We start from the raw sequence: 24,823 nt of genomic DNA on the forward strand, positions 1-24,823 counted from the left end.
ACATCCACACACCCCACATCCATACAGGCTTCACGCACACATCCACACACCCCACATCAGTACAGGCTTCAAGCACACATCCACACCACCCCCCACATCCATACAGGCTTCACGCACACATCCACACCCCCCACATCCATACAGGCTTCACACACACATCCCCCCCCCCCCCCCCCCACATCCAGGCTTCACGCACACATCCACACACCCCACATCCATACAGGCTTCACGCACACATCCACACACCCCACATCCATGCAGGCTCCACGCACACATCCACCCCCCACATCCATACAGGCTTCATGCACACATCCACAAATACCCCACATCCATACAGGCTTCACGCACACATCCACCCTCCCCCCACATCCATACAGGCTTCACGCACACATCCACACACACCCCACATCCATACAGGCTTCACGCACACATCCACATCCATACAGGCTTCAAGCACACATCCACACCCCCCACATCCAAACAGGCTTCACGCACACATCCACACCCTCCACATCCATACAGGGTTCACGCACACATCCACAACCCCCCACATCCATACAGGCTTCACGCACACATCCACACCCCCCCACATCCATGCAGGCTCCACGCACACATCCACACACCCCACATCCATACAGGCTTCACGCACACATCCACACACACCCCACATCCATACAGGCTTCACACCAAACATCCACACATACCCCACATCCATGCAGGCTCCACGCACACATCCACACACCCCACATCCATACAGGCTTCACGCACACATCCACACACACCCCACATCCATACAGGCTTCACGTACACATCCAAACACACCCCACATCCATACAGGCTTCACGCACACATCCACACCCCCCACATCCATACAGGCTTCACGTACACATCCAAACACACCCCACATCCATACAGGCTTCACGCACACATCCACACCCCCCACATCCTTACAGGCTTCACGCACACATCCAGTCACCCCCCACATCCATACAGGCTTCACGCACACATCCACCCCCCCACATCCATATAGGCTTCACGCACACATCCACACACCCCACATCCATACAGGCTTCACGCACACATCCACACCCCCCCACATCCATACAGCCTTCACGCACACATCCACACACCCCACATCCATACAGGTTTCACGCAAACATCCACACACCCCCCAGATCCATGCAGGCTCCACGCACACATCCACCCCCCCACATTCATACAGGCTTCACGCACACATCCACACCCCCCCACATCCATACAGGCTTCACGCATACATCCACACCCCCCATATCCATACAGAATTCACGCACACATACACACCCCACCCCCTCCATACAGGCCTCATGCACACATCCAAACCCCCCACATCCATACAGGCTTCACGCACACATCCACCCCCCCCCACATCCATATAGGCTTCACGCACACATCCACACACCCCACATCCATACAGGCTTCACGCACACATCCACACACCCCACATCAGTACAGGCTTCACGCACACATCCACACACCGCCCACATCCATACAGGCTTCACGCACACATCCACATCCATACAGGCTTCACGCACACATCCACACCCCCCACATCCATACAGGCTTCACGCACACATCCACACACGCACTCACGCACTCAAGCACACATCCACACCACCCCCCACATCCATACAGGCTTCACGCACACATCCACACCCCCCACATCCACACAGGGTTCACGCACACATCCACCCCCCCCACATCCATACAAGCTTCACGCAAACATCCACACATCCATAAAGACTTCACGCACACATCCACCCCCCCCCCCCCCCCACATCCATACAGGCTTCAGGCACACATCCACACCCCCCCACATCCATACAGGCTTCACGCACACATCCACATCCATACAGGCTTCACGCACACATCCACACCCCCCACATCCATACAGGCTTCACGCACACATCCACACACGCACTCACGCACTCAAGCACACATCCACACCACCCCCCACATCCATACAGGCTTCACGCACACATCCACACCCCCCACATCCATACAGGGTTCACGCACACATCCACACCCCCCCACATCCATACAAGCTTCACGCACACATCCACACATCCATAAAGACTTCACGCACACATCCACCCCCCCCCCCCCCCCCCCCACATCCATACAGGCTTCACGCACACATCCACACCCCCCCACATCCATACAGGCTTCACGCACACATCCACACCTCCCACATCCATACAGGCTTCACGCACACATCCACCCCCCCCACATCCATACAGGCTTCATTCACACATCTACACACCCCCCACATCCATACAGGCTTCACGCACACATCCACACCCCCCCACATCCATATAGGCTCCACGGACACATCCACACACCACACATCCATACAGGCTTCACGCACACATCCACACACAGAACACATCCATACAGGCTTCACGCAAACATCCACACACACCCCACATCCATACAGGCTTCACGCACACATCCACACCCCCCACATCCATACAGGCTTCACGCACACATCCACCCCCCCCCACATCCATATAGGCTTCACACACACATCCACACACCCCACATCCATACAGTCTTCACGCACACATCCACACACCACACATCAGTACAGGCTTCAAGCACACATCCACACCACCCCCCACATCCATACAGGCTTCACGCACACATCCACACACCCCACATCCATACAGGCTTCACGCACACATCCACCCCCCCCCCCCCCACAACCAGGCTTCACGCACACATCCACACACCCCACATCCATACAGGCTTCACGCACACATCCACACACCCCACATCCATGCAGGCTCCACGCACACATCCACCCCCCACATCCATACAGGCTTCATGCACACATCCACAAATACCCCACATCCATACAGGCTTCACGCACACATCCACCCTCCCCCCCACATCCATACAGGCTTCACGCACACATCCACACACACCCCACATCCATACAGGCTTCACGCACACATCCACATCCATACAGGCTTCAAGCACACATCCACACCCCCCACATCCAAACAGGCTTCACGCACACATCCACACCCTCCACATCCATACAGGGTTCATTCACACATCCACAACCCCCCACATCCATACAGGCTTCACGCACACATCCACACCCCCCCACATCCATGCAGGCTCCACGCACACATCCACACACCCCACATCCATACAGGCTTCACGCACACATCCACACACACCCCACATCCATACAGGCTTCACACCAAACATCCACACATACCCCACATCCATGCAGGCTCCACGCACACATCCACACACCCCACATCCATACAGGCTTCACGCACACATACACACACACCCCACATCCATACAGGCTTCACGTACACATCCAAACACACCCCACATCCATACAGGCTTCACGCACACATCCACACCCCCCACATCCTTACAGGCTTCACGCACACATCCAGTCACCCCCCACATCCATACAGGCTTCACGCACACATCCACCCCCCCACATCCATATAGGCTTCACGCACACATCCACACACCCCACATCCATACAGGCTTCACGCACACATCCACACACCCCACATCAGTACAGGATTCAAGCACACATCCACACAGCCCCCCCCCCCACATCCATACAGGCTTCACGCACACATCCACACCCCCCCACATCCATACAGGCTTCACGCACACATCCACACACCCCACATCCATACAGGTTTCACGCAAACATCCACACACCCCCCAGATCCATGCAGGCTCCACGCACACATCCACCCCCCCACATGCATACAGGCTTCACGCACACGTCCACACCCCCCCACATCCATACAGGCTTCACGCATACATCCACACCCCCCATATCCATACAGAATTCACGCACACATACACACCCCACCCCCTCCATACAGGCCTCATGCACACATCCAAACCCCCCACATCCATACAGGCTTCACGCACACATCCACCCCCCCCCCCCACATCCATATAGGCTTCACGCACACATCCACACACCCCACATCCATACAGGCTTCACGCACACATCCACACACCCCACATCAGTACAGGCTTCAAGCACACATCCACACCACCCCCCACATCCATACAGGCTTCACGCACACATCCACACCCCCCACATCCATACAGGCTTCACGCACACATCCACCCCCCCCCCCACATCCAGGCTTCACGCACACATCCACACCCCCCACATCCATACAGGCTTCACGCACACATCCACACCCCCCCACATCCATACAGCCTTCACGCACACATCCACCCCCCCCCCCCCACATCCATATAGGCTTCACGCACACATCCACACACCCCACATCCATACAGGCTTCACGCACACATCCACACACCCCACATCAGTACAGGCTTCACGCACACATCCACACACCCCCCACATCCATACAGGCTTCACGCACACATCCACATCCATACAGGCTTCACGCACACATCCACACCCTCCACATCCATACAGGCTTCACGCACACATCCACACACGCACTCACGCACTCAAGCACACATCCACACCACCCCCCACATCCATACAGGCTTCACGCACACATCCACACCCCCCACATCCATACAGGGTTCACGCACACATCCACACCCCCCCACATCCATACAAGCTTCACGCACACATCCACACATCCATAAAGGCTTCACGCACACATCCACCCCCCCCCCCCCCCCCACATCCATACAGGCTTCACGCACACATCCACACCCCCCCACATCCATACAGGCTTCACGCACACATCCACACCTCCCACATCCATACAGGCTTCACGCACACATCCACACACCCCACATCCATACAGGCTTCACGCACACATCCACACCCCCCCACATCCATACAGGCTTCACGCATACATCCACACCCCCCACAGCCATACAGGCTTCACGCACACATCCACACCCCCCCACATCCATACAGGCTTCACGCACACATCCACACACCCCACATCCATACAGGCTTCACGCACACATCCACACCCCCCACATCCATACAGGCTTCATCAGCACCCCCCACATCCATACAGGCTTCACGCACACATCCACACACCCCACATCCATACAGGCTTCACGCACACATCCACACCCCCCCACATCCATACAGGCTTCACGCACACATCCACACACCCCACATCCATACAGGCTTCACGCACACATCCACACACCCCCCAGATCCATACAGGATTTACGCACACATCCACCCCCCCCCCCCCCCCCCACATCCATACAGGCTTCATTCACACATCTACACACCCCCCACATCCATACAGGCTTCACGCACACATCCACACCCCCCCACATCCATATAGGCTCCACGCACACATCCACACACCCCACATCCATACAGGCTTCACGCACACATCCACACACAGAACACATCCATACAGGCTTCACGCAAACATCCACACACACCCCACATCCATACAGGCTTCACGCACACATCCACCCCCCCCCCCACATCCATATAGGCTTCACACACACATCCACACACCCCACATCCATACAGGCTTCACGCACACATCCACACACCACACATCAGTACAGGCTTCAAGCACACATCCACACCACCCCCCACATCCATACAGGCTTCACGCACACATCCACACCCCCCACATCCATACAGGCTTCACGCACACATCCACACCCCCCACATCCATACAGGCTTCACGCACACATCCACACACACCCCACATCCATACAGGCTTCACACCAAACATCCACACATACCCCACATCCATGCAGGCTCCACGCACACATCCACACACCCCACATCCATACAGGCTTCACGCACACATCCACACACACCCCACATCCATACAGGCTTCACGTACACATCCAAACACACCCCACATCCATACAGGCTTCACGCACACATCCACCCCCCCCCACATCCATATAGGCTTCACACACACATCCACACACCCCACATCCATACAGGCTTCACGCACACATCCACACACCACACATCAGTACAGGCTTCAAGCACACATCCACACCACCCCCCACATCCATACAGGCTTCACGCACACATCCACACCCCCCACATCCATACAGGCTTCACGCACACATCCACCCCCCCCCCACATCCAGGCTTCACGCACACATCCACACACCCCACATCCATACAGGCTTCACGCACACATCCACACACCCCACATCCATGCAGGCTCCACGCACACATCCACCCCCCACATCCATACAGGCTTCATGCACACATCCACAAATACCCCACATCCATACAGGCTTCACGCACACATCCACACCCCCCACATCCATACAGTCTTCACGCACACATCCACACACCCCCCACATCCATGCAGGCTCCATGCACTCATCCACATACCCCACATCCATACAGGCTTCACGCACACATTCTCGTGCACGCACACACCCACACACAGACTGACCATGTCGTCATCTTCACACTCGTCCGGTGTGCCGCTCTCCTCCCCATCCTCCACATCACTGTTATGGGTTTCGTCTACCAGCTTCTCTGTGTCCGAGCATGACTCGTCCTGAGACACCTCGCTATTGCTCTCCTCTGCCTTCTGTAGCTCTACATACACACACAAAAACCAAGCAGGTATGGCAGTTACAGCAACAATATTATGTTACTGTGAGGTACAGTAGTTAGGCATTGAGGCTACACTTGGCCAACAAAACCCTCCAAAAACATGATAAGGTCTCTCAAAAGGAAATGTGGAGCGATATTGACAGTAATAGCAAATATGAAACAGCTGTTCAAGGTGCAAAAGTGACTTGAAATAAATTTGTAAAAATAAGTGACTACTGTTACGAAACCACTCAGCCAGCCTATGAACATACATGCTCTTGTTATGTCTATGTATGCCCCTAAGGACTCAACTACCAAAATGTTCTACCATACCTCCCCTCAAAAAGAAAAACAATGCAGCTGTAGTCACCGATATCTTTCCTACGGTACAGCATTGTGTTGCGTTTGAGACAGAGTCAAGACCGAGATCAGAAGAATGCAAGTCCAATTCAAGACCATGAGTGTAATTTGGTCAAATCACCACCATAATAAAGTTCAAAATGTCCAGTATTTCTGTGTTCATATTTCAGAACATATGGATTCTTTAGACACTCGAATAGTGAAAAAATGCATGCTGAGGGAAAATAGAGGCACTCTACAAATTATTACTAACCCAAAACACAACGCCTTCAAAGGGCTAAGGATTTATAAAATAATGATTATAATAATGCTAATTATATTATTATTTTCAATGATCTGATTTAATCTCTTCAGTTTTTGTTGGAAAGGAAAGGGTTAACCCTGAAGTGAAAAAAGATCCAATCAGGATTTGGCCAGGAGATAAATCTAGCTAGCCATTGGCAAGGCCATCAGAAGCTACATAAAGGCATCTGCCATTCAACTGTGTTAGGGCAAAATGTTGGAGTGACAGTGGAATCAACCAATTACATATGGAAACTTCTGCCTTTTTGAAGGCAAACAGGTCAATGCGCAATAGCGAGCAGTAGTTTTCCCACTGTCCAGCTAGCAAGCTTTTGTTGTCGGCTAGTTTGCAGCAGGTTTTATCAAAGAGGATGTTGTTGCTAATTTGTCAAATTTTCCCTTTTCAAGAATAACTTTCAACAGGAAGTTACGTTTCAAATGATCATCATCTGGTGAGTGGAACTGTTTTTTTTACTGCATCGCGCTTGCTGTTAGCTGTTGTGTTGTGTGTGTGAAACATTGCTGTGAGTTTCACTTGAAATGCAACATGAAGTCCTATTACAATCTGTTCATAAACAGTGCATTCGGAAAGTATTCAGACCACTTCCCTTTTCCACAATTTGTTTCGTTACAGCCTTATTCTAAAAATGATTAAATTAAATGTTTTCATCGACAATTTGCCATAATGACAAAGCAAAAAAGATTTTTATATCACACTTTAAAAATAAAACTGAATAAAAACATATTTTGTCCGGGCATACTGGTGCACTACAGCGAATCATTCTTCGCCTCTCCCGAGTCAGTGCGGGAGTTGCTGTGATAGGACAAGACTAACTACCAATTGGATATCACGAAAAAGGGGTAAAAAGTTAAATATATCAAAATAAGTTCCCAAATGGCCTGTGCAGTGAAGGAAAGGCGCCCTATGTGAAAAATCATTTTTCAATACCTGGTTTCCATACCCATTGTTGCCTTAGTTAGCAGTTACTCATCAATGCATAAAAACCTCAGATACAGACCATTTAAGGAAGGATCTGTGTAGTTCACACCACTTCTCAAAAACGCACCACTTGTTTCCATAAAGTGAGCGTGTAAAGGGGCCCATGTCAATGATCTTGAGTGTCAGGCCTGTCACATTCACCCTCTCACAGGCCATGCCCAGATGGCCATGGCTACTGGGCGAGGGTGGCAAATCTCCAGGTACACTTGTGTCAGAAGTTCCCTGCCTAACAGTAGCTACCAGGACTGGTTGTAAAGCAGGGGAGTGATCTCTGCCAACCAGCGTCCCTGGTCAGCCAGGGGCTTGAAGATGAGGGTTAAGCTTGGGTTGCTAGGCATACGGGAGAAAAAAAACTTAGGCCATCACCGTTGACAGGGTGTACCCGCGGCGCAGGGGGGCAGAGAGTGTCTCCTAGTTAATTGGGATACCTCGTAATGTGTCTGAGGCATATGAGCATAGTGTTTTTCTTGCAAAACATGCTTGATCCTCTTGGACCAAGCATGTCACTGAGCAGGGCTTTGCGTGAGAGAGCAGCTGACGGAGCCTGTTCTACTGTGTTCGCTTGCGTGCAAGACAGTTGGAGGCAAAATGCCCCAAGGCATGGGAAGAGTGCCATGAAGGATGGCAACCTGTCATCCTGCTCCTCATGTCAGAAGAGACTAGAGGGAGAGCGGACATGCTGACTTTTGTCCCTTTTGTGTTCGTTTTTTTGTGCAGATGTGCCTCCGCGAGGCGGAGAAGAATGGCTCACGTTAAACCAGAGAGCGCATGTTGGGCAAGGAAGCCGTAGGCTTTGCACACTATCCTCCTCTACCGCTTAGGGCTAGGCTGTAGGTTGGCTGAGCCTTCTACCCCAAGAGGGGTTGGGAGGGCAGAACATTGCTGCGGCTGCAGAAAAGTACGGTTTTCCTCCAGGTCTGCCCTGGTTCAGGGCCCTAACCTGGGTATCGGCAGTTTGCTGCGTTTGTCGGGGGTTTAGGTCCACTAAAGCCAGCGTGTTGCCCCCTCCCCACTGTGAAGCTAGAATGATTAGCTGCAGGAACCAACGGGCTGCCCTTTACAGGGCCCGGGTCTGTGGGGCAGACAGAAGTTTAAGGCTTACGCCGCGTGCACACGGCTTGCATCAACACATTGCCTTACGGTAAATTTGACGCAATTGTCGCAAATCCATGCTCCGCATCTTCACAGTCAAGATAACATAGAGAATACTTTTGTCTGTGTACCCTGCAATATTCAATACAACTTCTGATGTATACCATGAACAGAATTCCAAAAATGCAGCATGGAAATTTGTTGCAGCACACGTTAAGATGCCAGGTTGGGGCTATAAAATTAAGATGGCTAGAAATGTGGCCTAATGTTAGCTTGCCATGTTGCCAAGTCTAGCTAGCCACAAGCTCTGGTGTGTGAAAAATGGAGAGAAGTGCTTAAGGTAATTAATTTTTTGGTCACTTTGTAGAAGATTAAATATTTAGTAACCAAATGCAGATACCTAAAGGCAGAAAAGCAAAGAAAGAGGACTGGGGCTGCAGCCAGCAACCACTGTTCTTGCCGTTTCTTCCCAATCATGTCATTCATTGACCCAATTGTAAAATCACATCCCACAAGTGGGAATACGATAGCCAGGTGCAGGGACAAGACATGACAGGAAGAGGGAGAGGAGGATGTTGGTATATGATGTATGTTGTTTAATTGCTAGATATTACTTGTTAGATATTACTGCACTGGTGGAGCTAGAAACAAGCATTTTGCGACAACATCTGCTAAACACTTGTATGTGACCAATACAGTTTGATTTAATGAGAACACCCAGCTAGAAGAGGACAGGGGAACGCTTGAGGTTGCCGTCTGGGAAAAGCCTATGTCCACAGGAGAACATCCTGATGCCGACCCTGAGCACCACTCAAGCTACCAGACATCTGACGCAAAGCACCTTTCAAGCCACCCACCACCCTAGACCCCATACCTGGTAACACCTTTCAGTCACCTCTGACGTCATTCCTTTGCAGCATCGCATCCTGACTGAATCGAAGCAGATAACTAGTTCGTTCCACCACCAGCTCCACTTACTGCACTGTCACACCAAAAAAAAAGCCATTTTCAAACTCACCAGCCATTCTATGATGCAGCATTTAATTGTACATTTTATACATTGACACACACGAATATCATTATTATTCTCAAATGTGGTGTGTGTGTATATATATTTTACACTACCGTTCAAAAGTTTGGTGTCACTTAAATGTCCTTGTTTTTCAAAGAAAAGCAAAAAATGTTTGACCATTAAAATAACATCAAATTGATCAGAAATACAGTGTAGACATTGTTAATGTTGTAAATGACTATTGTAGCTGGAAATGGCAGATTTATTTTATTGGTGCAGCGTATATCCCGCTAGCCGAATATCCATGTCATCATTCAGCCACGATTCCGTGAAACATAGGATATTACAGTTTTTGATGTCCCGTTGGTAGGATATTCGTGATCGTATCTCGTCTAATTTACTGTCCAATGATTGCACGTTGGCGAGTAGTATTGACGGTAACGGCAGCTTTCCCAGTTGCCTTCTCTGGGTCCTGACCAGGCTTCCGGCTCTTTGTCCTCTGTACCTGCGTCGCTTCCTCTTGCAAATAACGGGGATGTCGGCCCTGCTGGGTGTTTGGAGAATGTCTTGTGCGTCGTCTTTGTTGTCGAAAAAATCTTTGTCTAATCCGAGGTGAGTGATCACTGTCCTGATATCCAGAAGCTCTTTTTTTGCCGTAAGATACGGTAGCAGAAACATTATGTACAAAATAAGTGACAAATAACGCAAAAAACCCCCACAATGGCACAATTGGTTGGGCGCCCGTAAAACTGCTGCCATTTCTTCCAGCGCCATTTTACCTACCAAACCCTCAGGTGTGATGTTCCCAATGTACCGATCCTGTGCAGGTGTTGTTACATGTGGTCCGCCAGTGTGAGGACAATCAGCGCTCCATCCTGTCTCCCTGTAGCGCTGTCTTAGGCGTCTCACAGTATGGACATTGCAATTTATTGCCTTGGCTACATCTGCAGTCCTCATGCTTCCTTGCAGCATGTCTAAGGCACGTTCACGCAGCTGAGCAGGGACCCTGGGCATCTTTCTTTTGGTGTTTTTCAGAGTCAGTAGGAAGGCCTTTTTAGTGTCCTACGTTTTCATAACTGTGACCTTAATTGCCTACCGTCTGTAAGCTGTTAGTGTCTTAACGACCGTTCCACAGGTGCATGTTCATTAATTGTTTATGGTTCATTGAACAAGCATGGGAAACAGTGTTTAAACCCTTTACAATGAAGATCTGTGAAGTTATTTTGATTTTTACAAATTATCTTTGAAAGACAGGGTCCTGAAAAAGGGCTGTTTCTATTTTTGCTGATATATATTTTCCTTGTACTTTTTATCCCTTTTTCGTGATATCCAATTGGTAGTTACAGTCTTGTCCTATTGCTGCAACTCCCATATGGACTCGGGAGAGGTGAAGGTTGAGAGCCTTGCGTCCCCCGAAACACGACCCTGCCAAGTCGCACTGCTTCTTGACACACTGTTCGCTTAACCCGGAAGCCAGCGGCAACCAATGTGTCGGAGGAAACAATGCAACTGGTGACCGAAGTCAGCGTGCATGCGCCCGACCCACCACAAGGAGTCGCTAGAGCACGATGGGACAAGGACATCCAGGCCGGCCAAACCCTCACGTAACCCGGACGACGCCGTGCCAAATATGCTCCACCCTCATGGGTCTCCCGGTTGGCTGCGACACAGCCTGGGATCGAACCCAGATCTGTAGTGACGCCTCTAGCGTTGCGATGCAGTGCCTTAGACCACTGCACCAATCGGGAGTCCATACTTATTGACTCAAGACATTTTCATTTTTTAAATGAATTTCTAAAACATAATTCCACTGACATTTGGTAGTGTGTAGACCAATGACCCACAATCTCAATTTAATAGATGTTTAATTCCAGTTGTAACAACAATGTGGAAAAGTCAAGGTGTTGTACACTGAGTGTACAAAACATTAGGAACACCTGCTCTTTACATGACAGACTGACCAGGTGAATCCAGGTTAAAGCTATGATCCCTTATTGATGTAAATTCTTAAATCCATTTCAAATCAGTGTAGATGAAGGGGAGGATACAGGTTATAGGAGGATTTTTTTTTTTTTTGCCTTGAGCCAAATTGGAATTTGTGCCATTCAGAGGGTGAATGGGCAAGACAAAATATTTATATGCCTTTGAATGGGGTATGGTAGTATTTTATTTAACTAGGTAGTAGGTGCAAGGAGCCCTTTTTTGTTGTTGTCAAGAACTTCAATGTTGCTGGGTTTCTGTGTGTGTAAAGAATGGTCCACCCCCCAAAGGACATCAAGCCAATTTGACACAACTGCCGGAAGCAGTGGAGTCAACATGGGCCAGCATCCCTGTAGAACACTCAAAACCTTGTAGAGTCCATGCCTGACAAAATTGAGGCTGTTCTGAAAAAGGGTTTTCAAAACATTAAGAACCCTGCCCTACACCCTATACACTGGTGGAGATCTGATACGATATAATTGGTATAAGGAATATGGTGTAACTTCTATCTAGGGGGACAAGGTGAACCTATTATCATATTGCTTACACCCGTCAAATCGTCTGAAATCTCCACAAGTTCATAGGGTATATAGACATGCAATCTCCATAGACAAACATTGGCAGTAGAATGGCCTTACTGAAGAGCTTAGTGACATTCAACGTGACACCGTCATAGGATGCCACCTTTCCAACAGGTCAGTTTGACAAATTTCTGCCCTGCTAGAGCTGCACTGGTCAACTGTAAGTGCTGTTATTGTGAAGTGGAAACGTCTAGGAGCAACAATGGCTCAGCCGTGAAGTGGTAGGATACACAAGCTCACAGAACGGGACCGCTGAGTGCTGAAGCACGTAGCGCATAAAAATCGTCTGTCCTTAGTTGCAACACTCACTTCAGAGTTCCAAACTGCCTCTGGAAGCACCGTCAGCACAATAACTGTTCGTTGGGAGCTTAATGAAATGGGTTTCCATGGTTGAGCAGCCGCACACAAGCCTAAGATCACCATGCGCAATGCCAAGTGTCGGCTGGAGTGGTGTAAAGCTCACCGTCATTGGACTCTGGAGCAGTGGAAACGCGTTCTCTGGAGTGATGAATCACACTTCACCATCTGGCAGTCTGACAGATGAATCTGGGTTTGGCAGATGCCAGGAGAATACTACTTGCCCCAATGCATATTGCCAACTGTAAAGTTTGGTGGAAGAGGAATAATGGCTGGGGCTGTTTTTCATGGTTTGGGCTCGGCCCCTTTAGTTCCAGTGAAGGGAAATATTAACGCACCAGCATACAATGACATTTTAGACGATTCTCTGCTTCCAACTTTGTGGTAACAGTTTGGGGAAGGCCCTTTCCTGTTTCAACATGACAATGCCCCTGTGCACAAAGGGGGGTCCTTACAGAAATGGTTTGTCAAGATCGGTTTGGAAGAACTTGACTGCCCTGCACAGAGCCCTGATTTCAACCCAATCGAACACCTTTGGAATGAATTGGAATGCCGACAGCGAGCCAGGCCTAATCGGCCAAAATCAGTGCCCGACCTCACTAATGCTTTTGTGGCTGAATGGAAGCAAGTCCCCACAGCAATGTTCCAACATCAAGTGGAAAGCCTTCCCAGAAAACTGGAGGCTGTTATAGCAGCGAAGGGGGGACCAACTCCATATTAATGGCCATTATTTTAGAATGAGATGTTTGATGAGCAGCTGTCCACATACTTTTGGTCATGTGGGGTAGTTAGCTACCACGTCATGTTCTTGTCAAACTGTCAACAGAGTAGCTAGCAAGCAACAACACATGCCAAATAAAAGTATAAAAAAAACACTTGAGTGCAAATAAATCAGATTTAAGTCGTATGCCCAGGAATCAGATTTGTAACTGATTTCAAACCACCTACAAAGGTGGTTTGAAATGTGCCTTGAAATATCCGATTCCATGTGCTTTTTGGCTGCTCCGACTGCACTGTCAACTGTGGGACCTTATAGACAGGTGTGCCTTTCCAAATCATGTTCAATCAATTGAATTTACCACAAGTGGACTCAAATCAAGTTGTAGAAACGTCAGGGACGATCAATGGAAACAGGATGCACCTGAGCTCAATTTCGAGTCTCATAGCAAAGGGTCTGAATTTACTTATGTAAATATGGTATGTTAATTTTTTTTAATACATTTACAAAATTTTCCAAAACGTTTTGCTTTGTAATTATGGGGTATTGTGTGTAGATTTAGGAGGAAAACAATTAATTTAATACATTTTACAATAAGGCTGTAACGTAACAAAATGTGGAAAAAGTCAAGGGGTCTGGATACTAGTACAGCAGATGAGTCGCAGATTGAATTCCATTGAAATGAATGGACTTCCACCAGAACACAAAGTTTAATAAAAGCTGTGTTAGCCTTCTGTTCTTACGCATGTCACACTTCTGCCGCATGGTGACGACTTGGCGAGTGGTCGTTGGGTATTGATAATACAACCCAGTAGAAAATGGGTGATTTCATAGCAAACTGAATTTTGTATCCCCTTGTAATAGTAGACAGCACTTAGGCAGTAACTGTGACAGCGTGTTAATTCTCTGCTATGAAAAAGAGCTGGTGATTTGCGCTCACCTGAGGTAGTGTGGTGGCACCCTCTGGTGGCATCAGAGCCACTTTTATCGAATTAACATGGCCCTGTGCCCCTAGTTTCAAGGGGACAAAGAGTTATATACTGAACAAACATATAAATGTAACATGTAAAGTGTTGGCTTCATGAGCTGAAATAAAAGATGCCAGAAATCTATACGCACAAAAAGCTTCTCAAATCTTGCACAAATTTGTTTACATCCCTGTTAGTGAGCATTTCTCCTTTGCCAAGATAATCCATCCACCTGACAAGTGTGGCATATCAAGAAGCTGATCAAACAGCATGACCATTACACAGGTGCACCTGGTGCTGGGGACATTAAAAGGCCACTAAAATGTGCAGTTGTCACACAATACAATGCCACAGATGTTTCAAGGGAGCGTGCAATTGGCATGCTGACTGCAGGAATATCCTATAGAGCTGTTACCAGAGAATTTAATGTTAATTTCTCTACCATAGCAGCACGTCCAACCGGCCTCACAACAGCGAGCGGTTTGGATAGCTGAAGTGAGCACAGTGTATGAACGCTATAGCCGTGAGGCTAGTGTAGGCATTAGCTAGTTAGCAAGCGCCTCGTTTTGGTAAGCTATAACTAGCACAGTGTTAGGCGACGGGTGCGTTGTTCGACTTCGGTTTAAAGTCTCCCATGACCGTAATGCCGTGAGGCTAAACTGGTCAGTCAAATCAAACGCATGAACATAGGTTGAACTAAATGAGAGAATGGAGCTTGCCATACTACTGTCTGGGCAGGTAGGCAACTCGTTTCTGAGTTATCTTTCTTATGCAACTGTATGTGCAGGTAGGAATGCTAGCCGTTTTGTTGAGAGCTTCAGGAGAGTAGTGATCTCTTCCACAAGGAAGAGGTGAAAATGACCAGCGGAGGGGGTAGTGGCGCCTTATAAGGAGGCGAGGGGCTCACCTCATTCGCTCACTCAACTGGTCTGCCTCCAACAGATGATGTGCGATTGGTTCTTCGAGCCGTCAAAGATATGCTGAGCAAATTCCGTAGTGAGACATTGAAACGTGTATTTCAATTAGTACGCCTGAGAAAGTAAAGCCATTCTAGAAAACCAGAAGCCAGTCAAAACCTTTTCTTGTGGATCTTTTTTTGTGTCTGGGTGAATTGAACATTTTGTTACCCACAGACCTTCTCACTTCCCACATGCGCCTTAACCTCTGGGGCCACTTTTGTAGGTTGTACATTAAACATTTCATGTGCTAAAGTCATGAAACCAGTGAGTCAAGTGAACAAAAATCTGTTTCTGGTATGTTTTCTCCACTGTTTCGCAATGTGATTTAATGGGTCCCAAAAATGCTTGAGGTATTGCATCTGCTCTCAATAAAACACTTCAACTAGGTACTATTTGCCCAGACACATCATTGACAAGTCTACTTGAAAACCAAAAGTATGGTACACGCAGCAGATTAATAACTGACAAACATACATATGATTAGTTAGGACTTAGAGCTGCTCTGTGAAGTAAATCCCTAAACAACTGATCCAAGGTTAGTTGTGTTTCACATCGATACGGTTTGGCTTCTAAACTTAGGAAGGGAATACTGATCCTAAATCTCTGGTTAGAGGCCACGCCTGGTCAAAGACAGTGGAGCACTGAATTTATGACCTGTGTGTGTGTTTGAGAGAGAAAGAGAGGAGTACAGCTGGCACAGCCTACAGGGTCATAAACCCAGTGCGAATGACAGTTCATATAACAAGTCTTCGTCCCAAATGGCACCCTATTTCCAATGGGCTCTGGTCAAAAGTAGTGCCTTATAGGGTGCCATTTGGGATGCAGACCAGGGCCTCGCTGACTCAGCACCTTTACAGTGTTTGACCCTCACTGTTAACAGTATATGATCTGTGGAGGGTCAATTTATTTAGAAAAAGGGCTTATAAAGGTGTCTCACATCATATGAAAAATAATGTGGGGGCTGTTGGTGCATTAAAGTAGAGTCTGTGACCAGGATACAAGAGAATTTGATTTTCTTCTTTGGTCAAACCAAGGAGATAATCAATGGCTGATTGTGTCATTCTGCCACCTACTGGACATTGGCCATTAGGGGAGGGTGGGAAACTATACAATCTGCATACCAGAGGCAGCCTTGTAATAATAACACAAATTAATTAAGGTTATTGACTCAGTCTGATTTTCTTGGCTGCTTCTGTAAGAGTTTATATTGGGCCTATCTTGGCCCTTTTTAGTTTTTTTTGGTTGATTAAGCTGTATTAAACTGTACTCAACTCACACTTCAAGTTCCATTTGGCTGCAAGGACCTACCATTTTTCAGTGTTGGGGGTTCAATTGAGTTCTCTACCCTACTTTCTCTATCCTCCTGTACAGGTGTTTGCACAATTGTTTTACCTTTTGTTGACTCCACCCTGGTAAAGAGGGCTCTCTAAGGTTGTAGAGTTATATTTTATATATTTCTTGTGGACTGATGGAGATGGAACTCACCCGCGGCAAAGTGTTTGTCTTCTGTGATCTGTTCCAGTCGGCCGAGCAGCGCATCAATGTTGAACTTGATCTGAGTCAGCTCTGATTTGATTACCTGTAGCTCGTTGGATTTTACCGCTGAGCTCACCGTAACAGACAACACCAGAATAGAGATATAAAGAGAGAGAGAGGGGGGACAGCAAAGAAGAGCCATTTTAAGTTTGAGATCCACCCACACATTCATTGCAGCATGGAACCGTATCAAGAGAAGATTGCTGTAAATGGTAACAACACTGCAAAGCGCGATTGCTCAAAACAATAACATGTACTCGTCCCAACAAATGATATCCATTCATCTTAGAATTTACTGTTTAAAAGCAAATATAAAATTGTAGATGAAAAGAGATTGCTATGGATCCGTTCAAGTTCAACCGAGCCATTTTAGTTCAGAGCTTTGCTTGAAGACATCTTATTGGGTTAATTGTTGATATAAAGCACCTGCAGGAACTTACACTTCTGCTTGGGGCTGCTAGGGAGGAGTGATGAGCGTGCCAACAGCTTGGAGGGTAAATACTTGACCTGATGCACCAGGGGCATGGCCATGTGAGGCCACTTAACTGGCACTATGCGAGGCACTGGCGACACTCTGCTCCTGTACTCAAACAACCTACAGAGGGAAAGAGAGAGGGTACACAGCCTTTGGTGGATGGATATTTAAAATGTACATTTCTGTATTGCGTTATGACAGTACAGAGGTAATAGTCCTTAATTCTTAAAAATTTAAGCCGTTGGGGGTAATTTGATTTACAATTCCGTTATGTATCTCAAAAATATTTTACAATTATTTGATAAAATATTGAATTTGGCCTTTACTACAGACCAGAGAAACACATTGAATAACACATTCATAAATGGCAAAAAAGATAGTCAAGAAATGAAAAACAAGGTTTTGAAGTGTTTGTCCTATATCTCCGAGATATAAGAAAGCTCAGGAAATGTAAATAGATTTGGTTTTTTGCATGTATTTCATCCCTTTTTTGGGTAGGCACAAAACTACCTTCATACTTCCATTCATTTAAAAAAAAAACTGGTAGCGGTTACCTTCAGACGGGTTCCGTGACACTTGTGACGGTCATAACGCCAAACAGAGAACACCTTCATGTTTTGAGAAACTTCCCTTTCCACATTTGGTTCACATTAGTTTAGCTCAAATGGTTTGGACGCTACAAACAGAAGTTGGCACATTGACGGTACCGACTTCAGACAAGTCCCCTGACACCTGTGAAGTTCGTAAAGCAAAGCAGAGACCACCATGGTGTTCGTGAGAGTCTCCCATTTCCATAATAGTTAGGTCAAACTGTTCGGACGCTACAGGCGTTTTCGTGAGAAAGACCGATTTTCGGGATGTCTCATGGTACGACAAACACCGCTATAGCTCTGCCATCTTTCACCATAGATGCGGAAGTGCAACATTGGCGGATAAGGTGGATTGAGACGCATTCAATGCAAAATAATCTCTAGCTTGACTGACGGATTTTGTTGGGGAATTTTTTTATCATGTTACCTAGATTGATGCACCAGTCGACTCTAGGGGGTTAAAAAGGTATTGACATGCCTGAAACATTGAAAGGGACAACTGAGGTAAAGCACTACCTTCTTACACGTATCTACAGTACCATGGACTGGGGGTGTTGAATACATCTTATGGAGTTTGAGATAATTATATTGCCTTTAAGGGGTATGTATGTCCATTGTTCACTAGAAAAAATAAACCTACCTCAAAAGGATTTAGAGGAAACTATTCTGCGATGAGCTTTCTCTGGTGTGTTGTGAATGAAATAAAGTAAGAGGCTGAGGCTATTGCCTCGGCTTCAAAGCGATATCTGCCGTCCAGACAGAGAGCAAGTTCGTTGGTTGCGTCAGCGGCTCCATGAAGACTAGGGGTTTTGAAGATCAGTTGAAAGCAGAAGGGCGATTAAATTATTGGGTGTATCTCTCTGTAATATATTGATCCCAGTCAAAGGCAGCCTCTGACAGCCGTAACTCAGATTTGGACATCACAGAGAGGGTATAAATAAACTCCTCTGGATGGCTGAAATGTGTTCCTCATCTGGATATTATGTTCAGACATCTGCGAACACAGGCATCCAGCGGAGAGCAACAGCGGGGATTCTATAGCCACTGAAATGGGGACGGCCAAGAGAGGAGGCGGACACTGCCAAAGTTTGCTCAGCACAGGCCGTGTTGTGAAACAAAAGCTTGACTTAACAGCTGGGTGAGCGTTACTTATGGGAACAAGTTTTGACATCTTTCAGTAATGATGAGTTGAGAATAAAAGGCAACAACATCTTCCACTGCTCAGAAAAAAAGTCCCATGAAAGTAAATATATAGTTTATAGTCTTTGATCAATGACATTAATGGTTTGCACCCTCACAAAATAAATTACTTGTGTCTGTATGACTGCATTAAAATGCCATCACTGACTGACTTTTTGGGAGATTGCAAAACGATTGTCACCGATGAAAGAATATGATCTCTTTATTTACTTTACTGTGAATGTTTGCCATTGCAAAATGATTCTCTCTTTCTCATTGCTGGATGATGTGCAATGTAGAGTTACACCGAAAGTGTATTTACAGGTGTAATCCACTCACCTGTCATAGAATTCATCTCTGTAGTAGTCATTATCAAAGTGATAGCCACTGAAAGAAACAAACAAAATATCTAGACAACATTATAATGTTCTGGAATGACAATGAGCATCAATAATCTCCTTAGTTCCCAAATTCCTCTCCCTCATGTGCACTGACCTCAGAAAAAAAACAGGTCAAAGCAGTAAGGCAAAAATCCCACTATCAAGTTCTATCAGATTGGTGTAGAGGAAGGATAGGAAATGAGTAAAGAATTATCAGCAACTATTGAGACTTGAGATTGACCCCTTATTCCCCCCTTATTTCCATGAAGCCTTAATAGTCCAAATGTGGATGCATACGTACAGCAGTGTTCTAGAATATTGAACCGTTGGCTTTCATACATTTCAAATTCTCAGCGCAGCTCAAGCAATTTCTCAAACTGTCAACACATTCAAATGAATAGAGCTGCATTGGTTGGGAATTGTGGGGAGGTATGCAGAGCCACATAGCTATGTCACAACAGAATGCTGGACTATTGCGGCTCTGCGTCTGTGCACATGATTTACGCTTTACACCTTATAGAGTACACTCGGACAAGAACACTTGTTGGTTCTGTTTTGGGTTCATGTAGAACACTTTCCACAGAGGGTTCTACATGGAACCCAAAATGGTTCTCCTATGTACCTGTAGAGACCAGCGGCAGACCTCTTCAGTCCTTTGGGTCTGTTGGGCTTGGGCTCACCCGCCATGTTGATGTCTGAGGAAGAACAACGAATGTTAGAGAAATTTAGAGAAATTGAGTAAAAAGGGGAAAGTGTCACAAGTCTCATCTATATCAACCTTGCCCTCTGGGTCTGTTGGGCATGGGCTCTCCCGCCATGTTGATATCTGAGGAGGAGTGGAGAAAGGGGGTGTTACAGAGAAAGAGAGATTAATTTTGTATCAATCTCTCAATTATCTAAAGCTCACTTCACTTAAAATATACAGTGCATTTGGAAAGTATTCAGACCTCTTGAATTTTGTTACGTAACAGCTTTATTCTAAAAAGTGATTAAATACCCCATAATGACAAAGAAAAAACAGGTTAACTAATTTTAGCACATGTATAAAAAAAGACTGAAATATTACATTTACGTAAATATTCAGACAGGGCAAGGAAACCCATATTTAGTTCACCGAAATTGCAAAATGATTTCTTTAATACCAGATAAGGGTGATGTATACCATCACCCTTATCATCTGTTATTAAAGAGACAATTTTGCAATTTCGGTGAACTAAATATGGGTTTCCTTACCCTGTAAGCAGTCTATGGACGACATAAGACAAAGCAGTGGTTTTGTTTACCTGGACACGGTCTCCAAATGCTGCTTTTTTTTTTTTTTTTTAGCATTTGTCGAACAAATCCAATACAAGCCCTGATATTAGCTTTTGGAGACAGTTGTCAGATAGCAATCCATGCTTTGAGTTTGTTTGTCATACCTTGTCCATAGACTGCTTACAGAAACCAATATGTCATTTTGTAATTTGGGTGAACTTTAATATTACAATACTTAATATTACATCAAACAGACAATATGAGAAGGATATGAGGTTTCTGCTACAGGTGTTACTGCTGCAGTATTATGTCTGACATTTGGGGGTCAGGTAAAGGTGAATCAACATAAAGGGCCCAAAGGAAACACACTACATAACAAGAATATCTGGACCACACCCTTTGATCGCTGCATTGAACCTAGCCATAACACAAAAGGGAGCCCATAGGGGAAGGGAAGCTGATTCTAGATCTGTCCAGTGCCTAGCCACAACAGGGCAAAATGGAAGCCTGACAACAACCCTAATGTTTGTGCAGACCTACCATCTCCACCAGAGGGAGGTGTTAAACCATGATACGCCTCTCTCTGCCCCTCTGCCTTCTGAAAGTATTCTCTTTATCCACATTTTGTTATGTTACAGCCTGAATTTAAAATACGTTAAATTTAGATGTGTCACTGGCTTACACATAATACCCCATAATGTCAAAGTGGAATTATGTATGTAGACACATTTTTACAAATGAATTTAAAATGAAAAGCTGAAATGTCTTAAAGTCAAAGTATTCAACCCCTTTGTTATGGCAAGCCTATTTAAGTTCAGGAGTGAACATTTGCTTAACAAGCCACATAACTTGCATGGACTCTGTGTGCAATAGTGTTTTAACAACATTATTTTTTTAATGACTACCTCAGCTCGGTTCCCAACATATACAATTATCTGTCAGTCAAGCAATGAATTTCACACACAGATTCAACCACAAAGACCAGGGAGGTTTTCCAATGCCTCTCAAAGGGCACCTACTGGTAGATGGGTAAAAATGAACTATCCCTTTGAGCACAGTGAAGTTATTAATTACACTTTGGACGGTGTATCTGTACTCCAAGTCACTTCAAATATAGTGTATTCGGGAAGTATTCAGACCTCTTGAATTTTGTGACCTTACAGCCTTATTCTAAAAAGTGATTAAATACTCCATAATGACAAAGCAAAAACAGGTTAAGAAATTTTAGGACATTTTATAAAAAAAGACTGAAATATATTAAATTTACATAAATATTCAGACTCTTTACTCAGTACTTTGAAGAAGCACTTTGGCAGCGATTACAGCCTCGAGTCTTCTTGGATATGACGCTACAAGCTTGGCACACCTGTATTTGAGGAATTTCTCCCATTCTCCTCTGCAGATCCTCTAAAGCTCTATAAGGTTGTGTAACTGATGTGAAATTGCTAGCTAGTTAACGGTGTGCGCGCTAATAGCGTTTCAATCGGTGACGTCACTCGCTCTGAGACCTTGAAGTAGTTGTTCCCCTTGCTCTGCAAGGGCCGCGGCTTTTGTGGAGCGATGGGTAATGATGCTTCGAGGGTGGCGGCAGTTGATGTGTGCAGAGGGTCCCTGGTTCAAGCCCAGGTAGGGGCGAGGAGAGGGATGGAAGCTATACGGTTGCATTGATGCTGTTGACCCGGATCACTGGTTGCTGCGGAAAAGGAGGAAGTGAAAAGGGGGTGAGTGTAACCGATGTCAAATGGCTAGCTAGTTAGCGGGGTGCATGCTAATAGCATTTCAATTGGTGACGTCACTCACTCTGAGACCTTGAAGTAGTTGTTCCCCTTGCTCTGCAAGGGCCGTGGCTTTTGTGGAGCGATGGGTAACGATGCTTTGTGGGAGGTAGTTGTTGATGTGTGCAGAGCCCAGGTAGAGGCGAGGAGAAGGACGGAAGCTACACTGTTACAGTTGGATGGGGAGCGTTGCTGCACAGCCATTTTTAGGTCTCTGCCGAGATGTTGGATCGGGTTCTAGTCTGGGCTCTGGCTGGGCCACTCAAGGACATTCGGAGACCTGTCCCGAAGCCACTCCTACTTTGTCTAGGCTGTGTACTTAGGGTCATTGTCCTGTTGGAAGGTGAACCTTCAGCACAATCTGAGGTCCAGAGTGCACAGGAACCGGTTTATCATCAAGGATATCTCTGTACTTTGCTCCATTAATCTTTTCCTCAATCCTGACCAGTCTCCCAGTCCCTGCTGTTGAAAAACATCCCCACAGCATGATGCTGCCACCACCATGTTTCACCTTTGGGATGCTGCCAGGTTTCCTCAAGACATGACGCTTGGCATTCAGGCCAAAGAGTTCAATCTTGGTTTCATCAGACCAGAGAATCTTGTTTCTCATGGTCAGTCTTTAGGTCCCTTTTGGCAAACTCCAAGCAGGCTGTCTTATGCCTTTTACTGAGGATTGGCTTTTGTCTGGCCACTCTACCATAAAAGCCTAATTGGTGGAGTGCTGCAGAGATGGTTGTCCTTCTGCAAGGTTCTCCCATCTCTACAGAGGAACAGTGGAGCTCTGTCAGAGTGACCGTCGGGTTCTTGGTCACCTCCCTGACCAAGGCCCTTCTCCCCTGATTGCTCAGTTTGGCCGGGCGGTCAGCTCTAGGAAGAGTCTTGGTGGTTCCAACCTTCTTCCATTTAAGAATGATGGAGGCCACTGGGACCTTCAATGCTGCAGAAATGTTTTGGTGCCCTTTCCCACAATTCCTTCAACCTCATGGCTTAGTTTTTGCTCTGACATGCACTGTCAAATGTGGGACCTTATATAGAGAGGTGTGCCTTTCCAAATCATGTCCAATCAATTGAATTTACAACAGGTGGACTCCAATCAACTTGTAGAAACATGTCAAGGATGATCAATGGAAACAGGATGCACCTGAGCTCAATTTCGAGTCTCATAACTAAGGGTCTGAATACTTATGTAAATAAGGTATCTGTTTTTATTTTTAATACATTTGCAAACATTTCTAAAAACCTGTTTTTGCTTTGTTATTATTGGGTATTGTGTGTAGATTGATGAGGGAAAAATCGAATGTAATCAATTTTAGAATAAGGCTGTAATGTAACAAAATGTGGAAAAAGTTAAGGGGTCTGAATACTTTCCGAATGCACTGTACAGGCATCCTTCCTAACTCAGTTGCCGGAGAGGAAGGAAACTGGTCAGGGATTTCACCATGAGACCAATGGTGACTTTAAAACAGTTTAATGGGATGGAGCAACAACATTGTAGTACTCACAATACTAACCCAAATGACAGTGAAAAAAGGAAGCTTGTAGAGAATAAAAGGTATTCCTTGGGATAGGATAAAGTAATCCTTCTAACCCCCCCGTAAAAGATTTAGATGCACTATTGTAAAGTGGTTGTTCCACTGGATATTATAAGGTGAATGCACCAATTTGTAAGTCGCTCTGGATAAGAGCGTCTGCTAAATGACTTAAATGTAAATGTAAAATATAAAAAATTATATATCCTGTTTGCAATAAGACAC

The 24,823-nt window shown here is 46.3% G+C and overlaps 1 protein-coding gene across 1 annotated transcript in view; it reads right to left on the minus strand.

Annotated features, from left to right (window-relative positions):
* Positions 1–24,823, minus strand: part of LOC106582628 (RNA-binding protein Raly) — a 49,571-nt gene that overhangs the window by 18,968 nt on the left and 5,780 nt on the right. The window contains exons 2-6 of the mRNA XM_082967795.1: positions 20,663–20,735; positions 20,000–20,047; positions 17,857–18,011; positions 17,366–17,482; positions 6,426–6,574 (exon numbers count right to left, since the gene is read on the minus strand). Of these exons, the coding sequence (XP_082823921.1) occupies positions 6,426–6,574; positions 17,366–17,482; positions 17,857–18,011; positions 20,000–20,047; positions 20,663–20,735 (542 nt within the window). The remainder of the gene's footprint in view (positions 1–6,425; positions 6,575–17,365; positions 17,483–17,856; positions 18,012–19,999; positions 20,048–20,662; positions 20,736–24,823) is intronic.

The sequence above is a fragment of the Salmo salar genome, chromosome 22, assembly GCF_965601325.2.
Source record: "Salmo salar chromosome 22, fSalSal1, whole genome shotgun sequence".
NCBI lineage: Eukaryota > Metazoa > Chordata > Actinopteri > Salmoniformes > Salmonidae > Salmo > Salmo salar.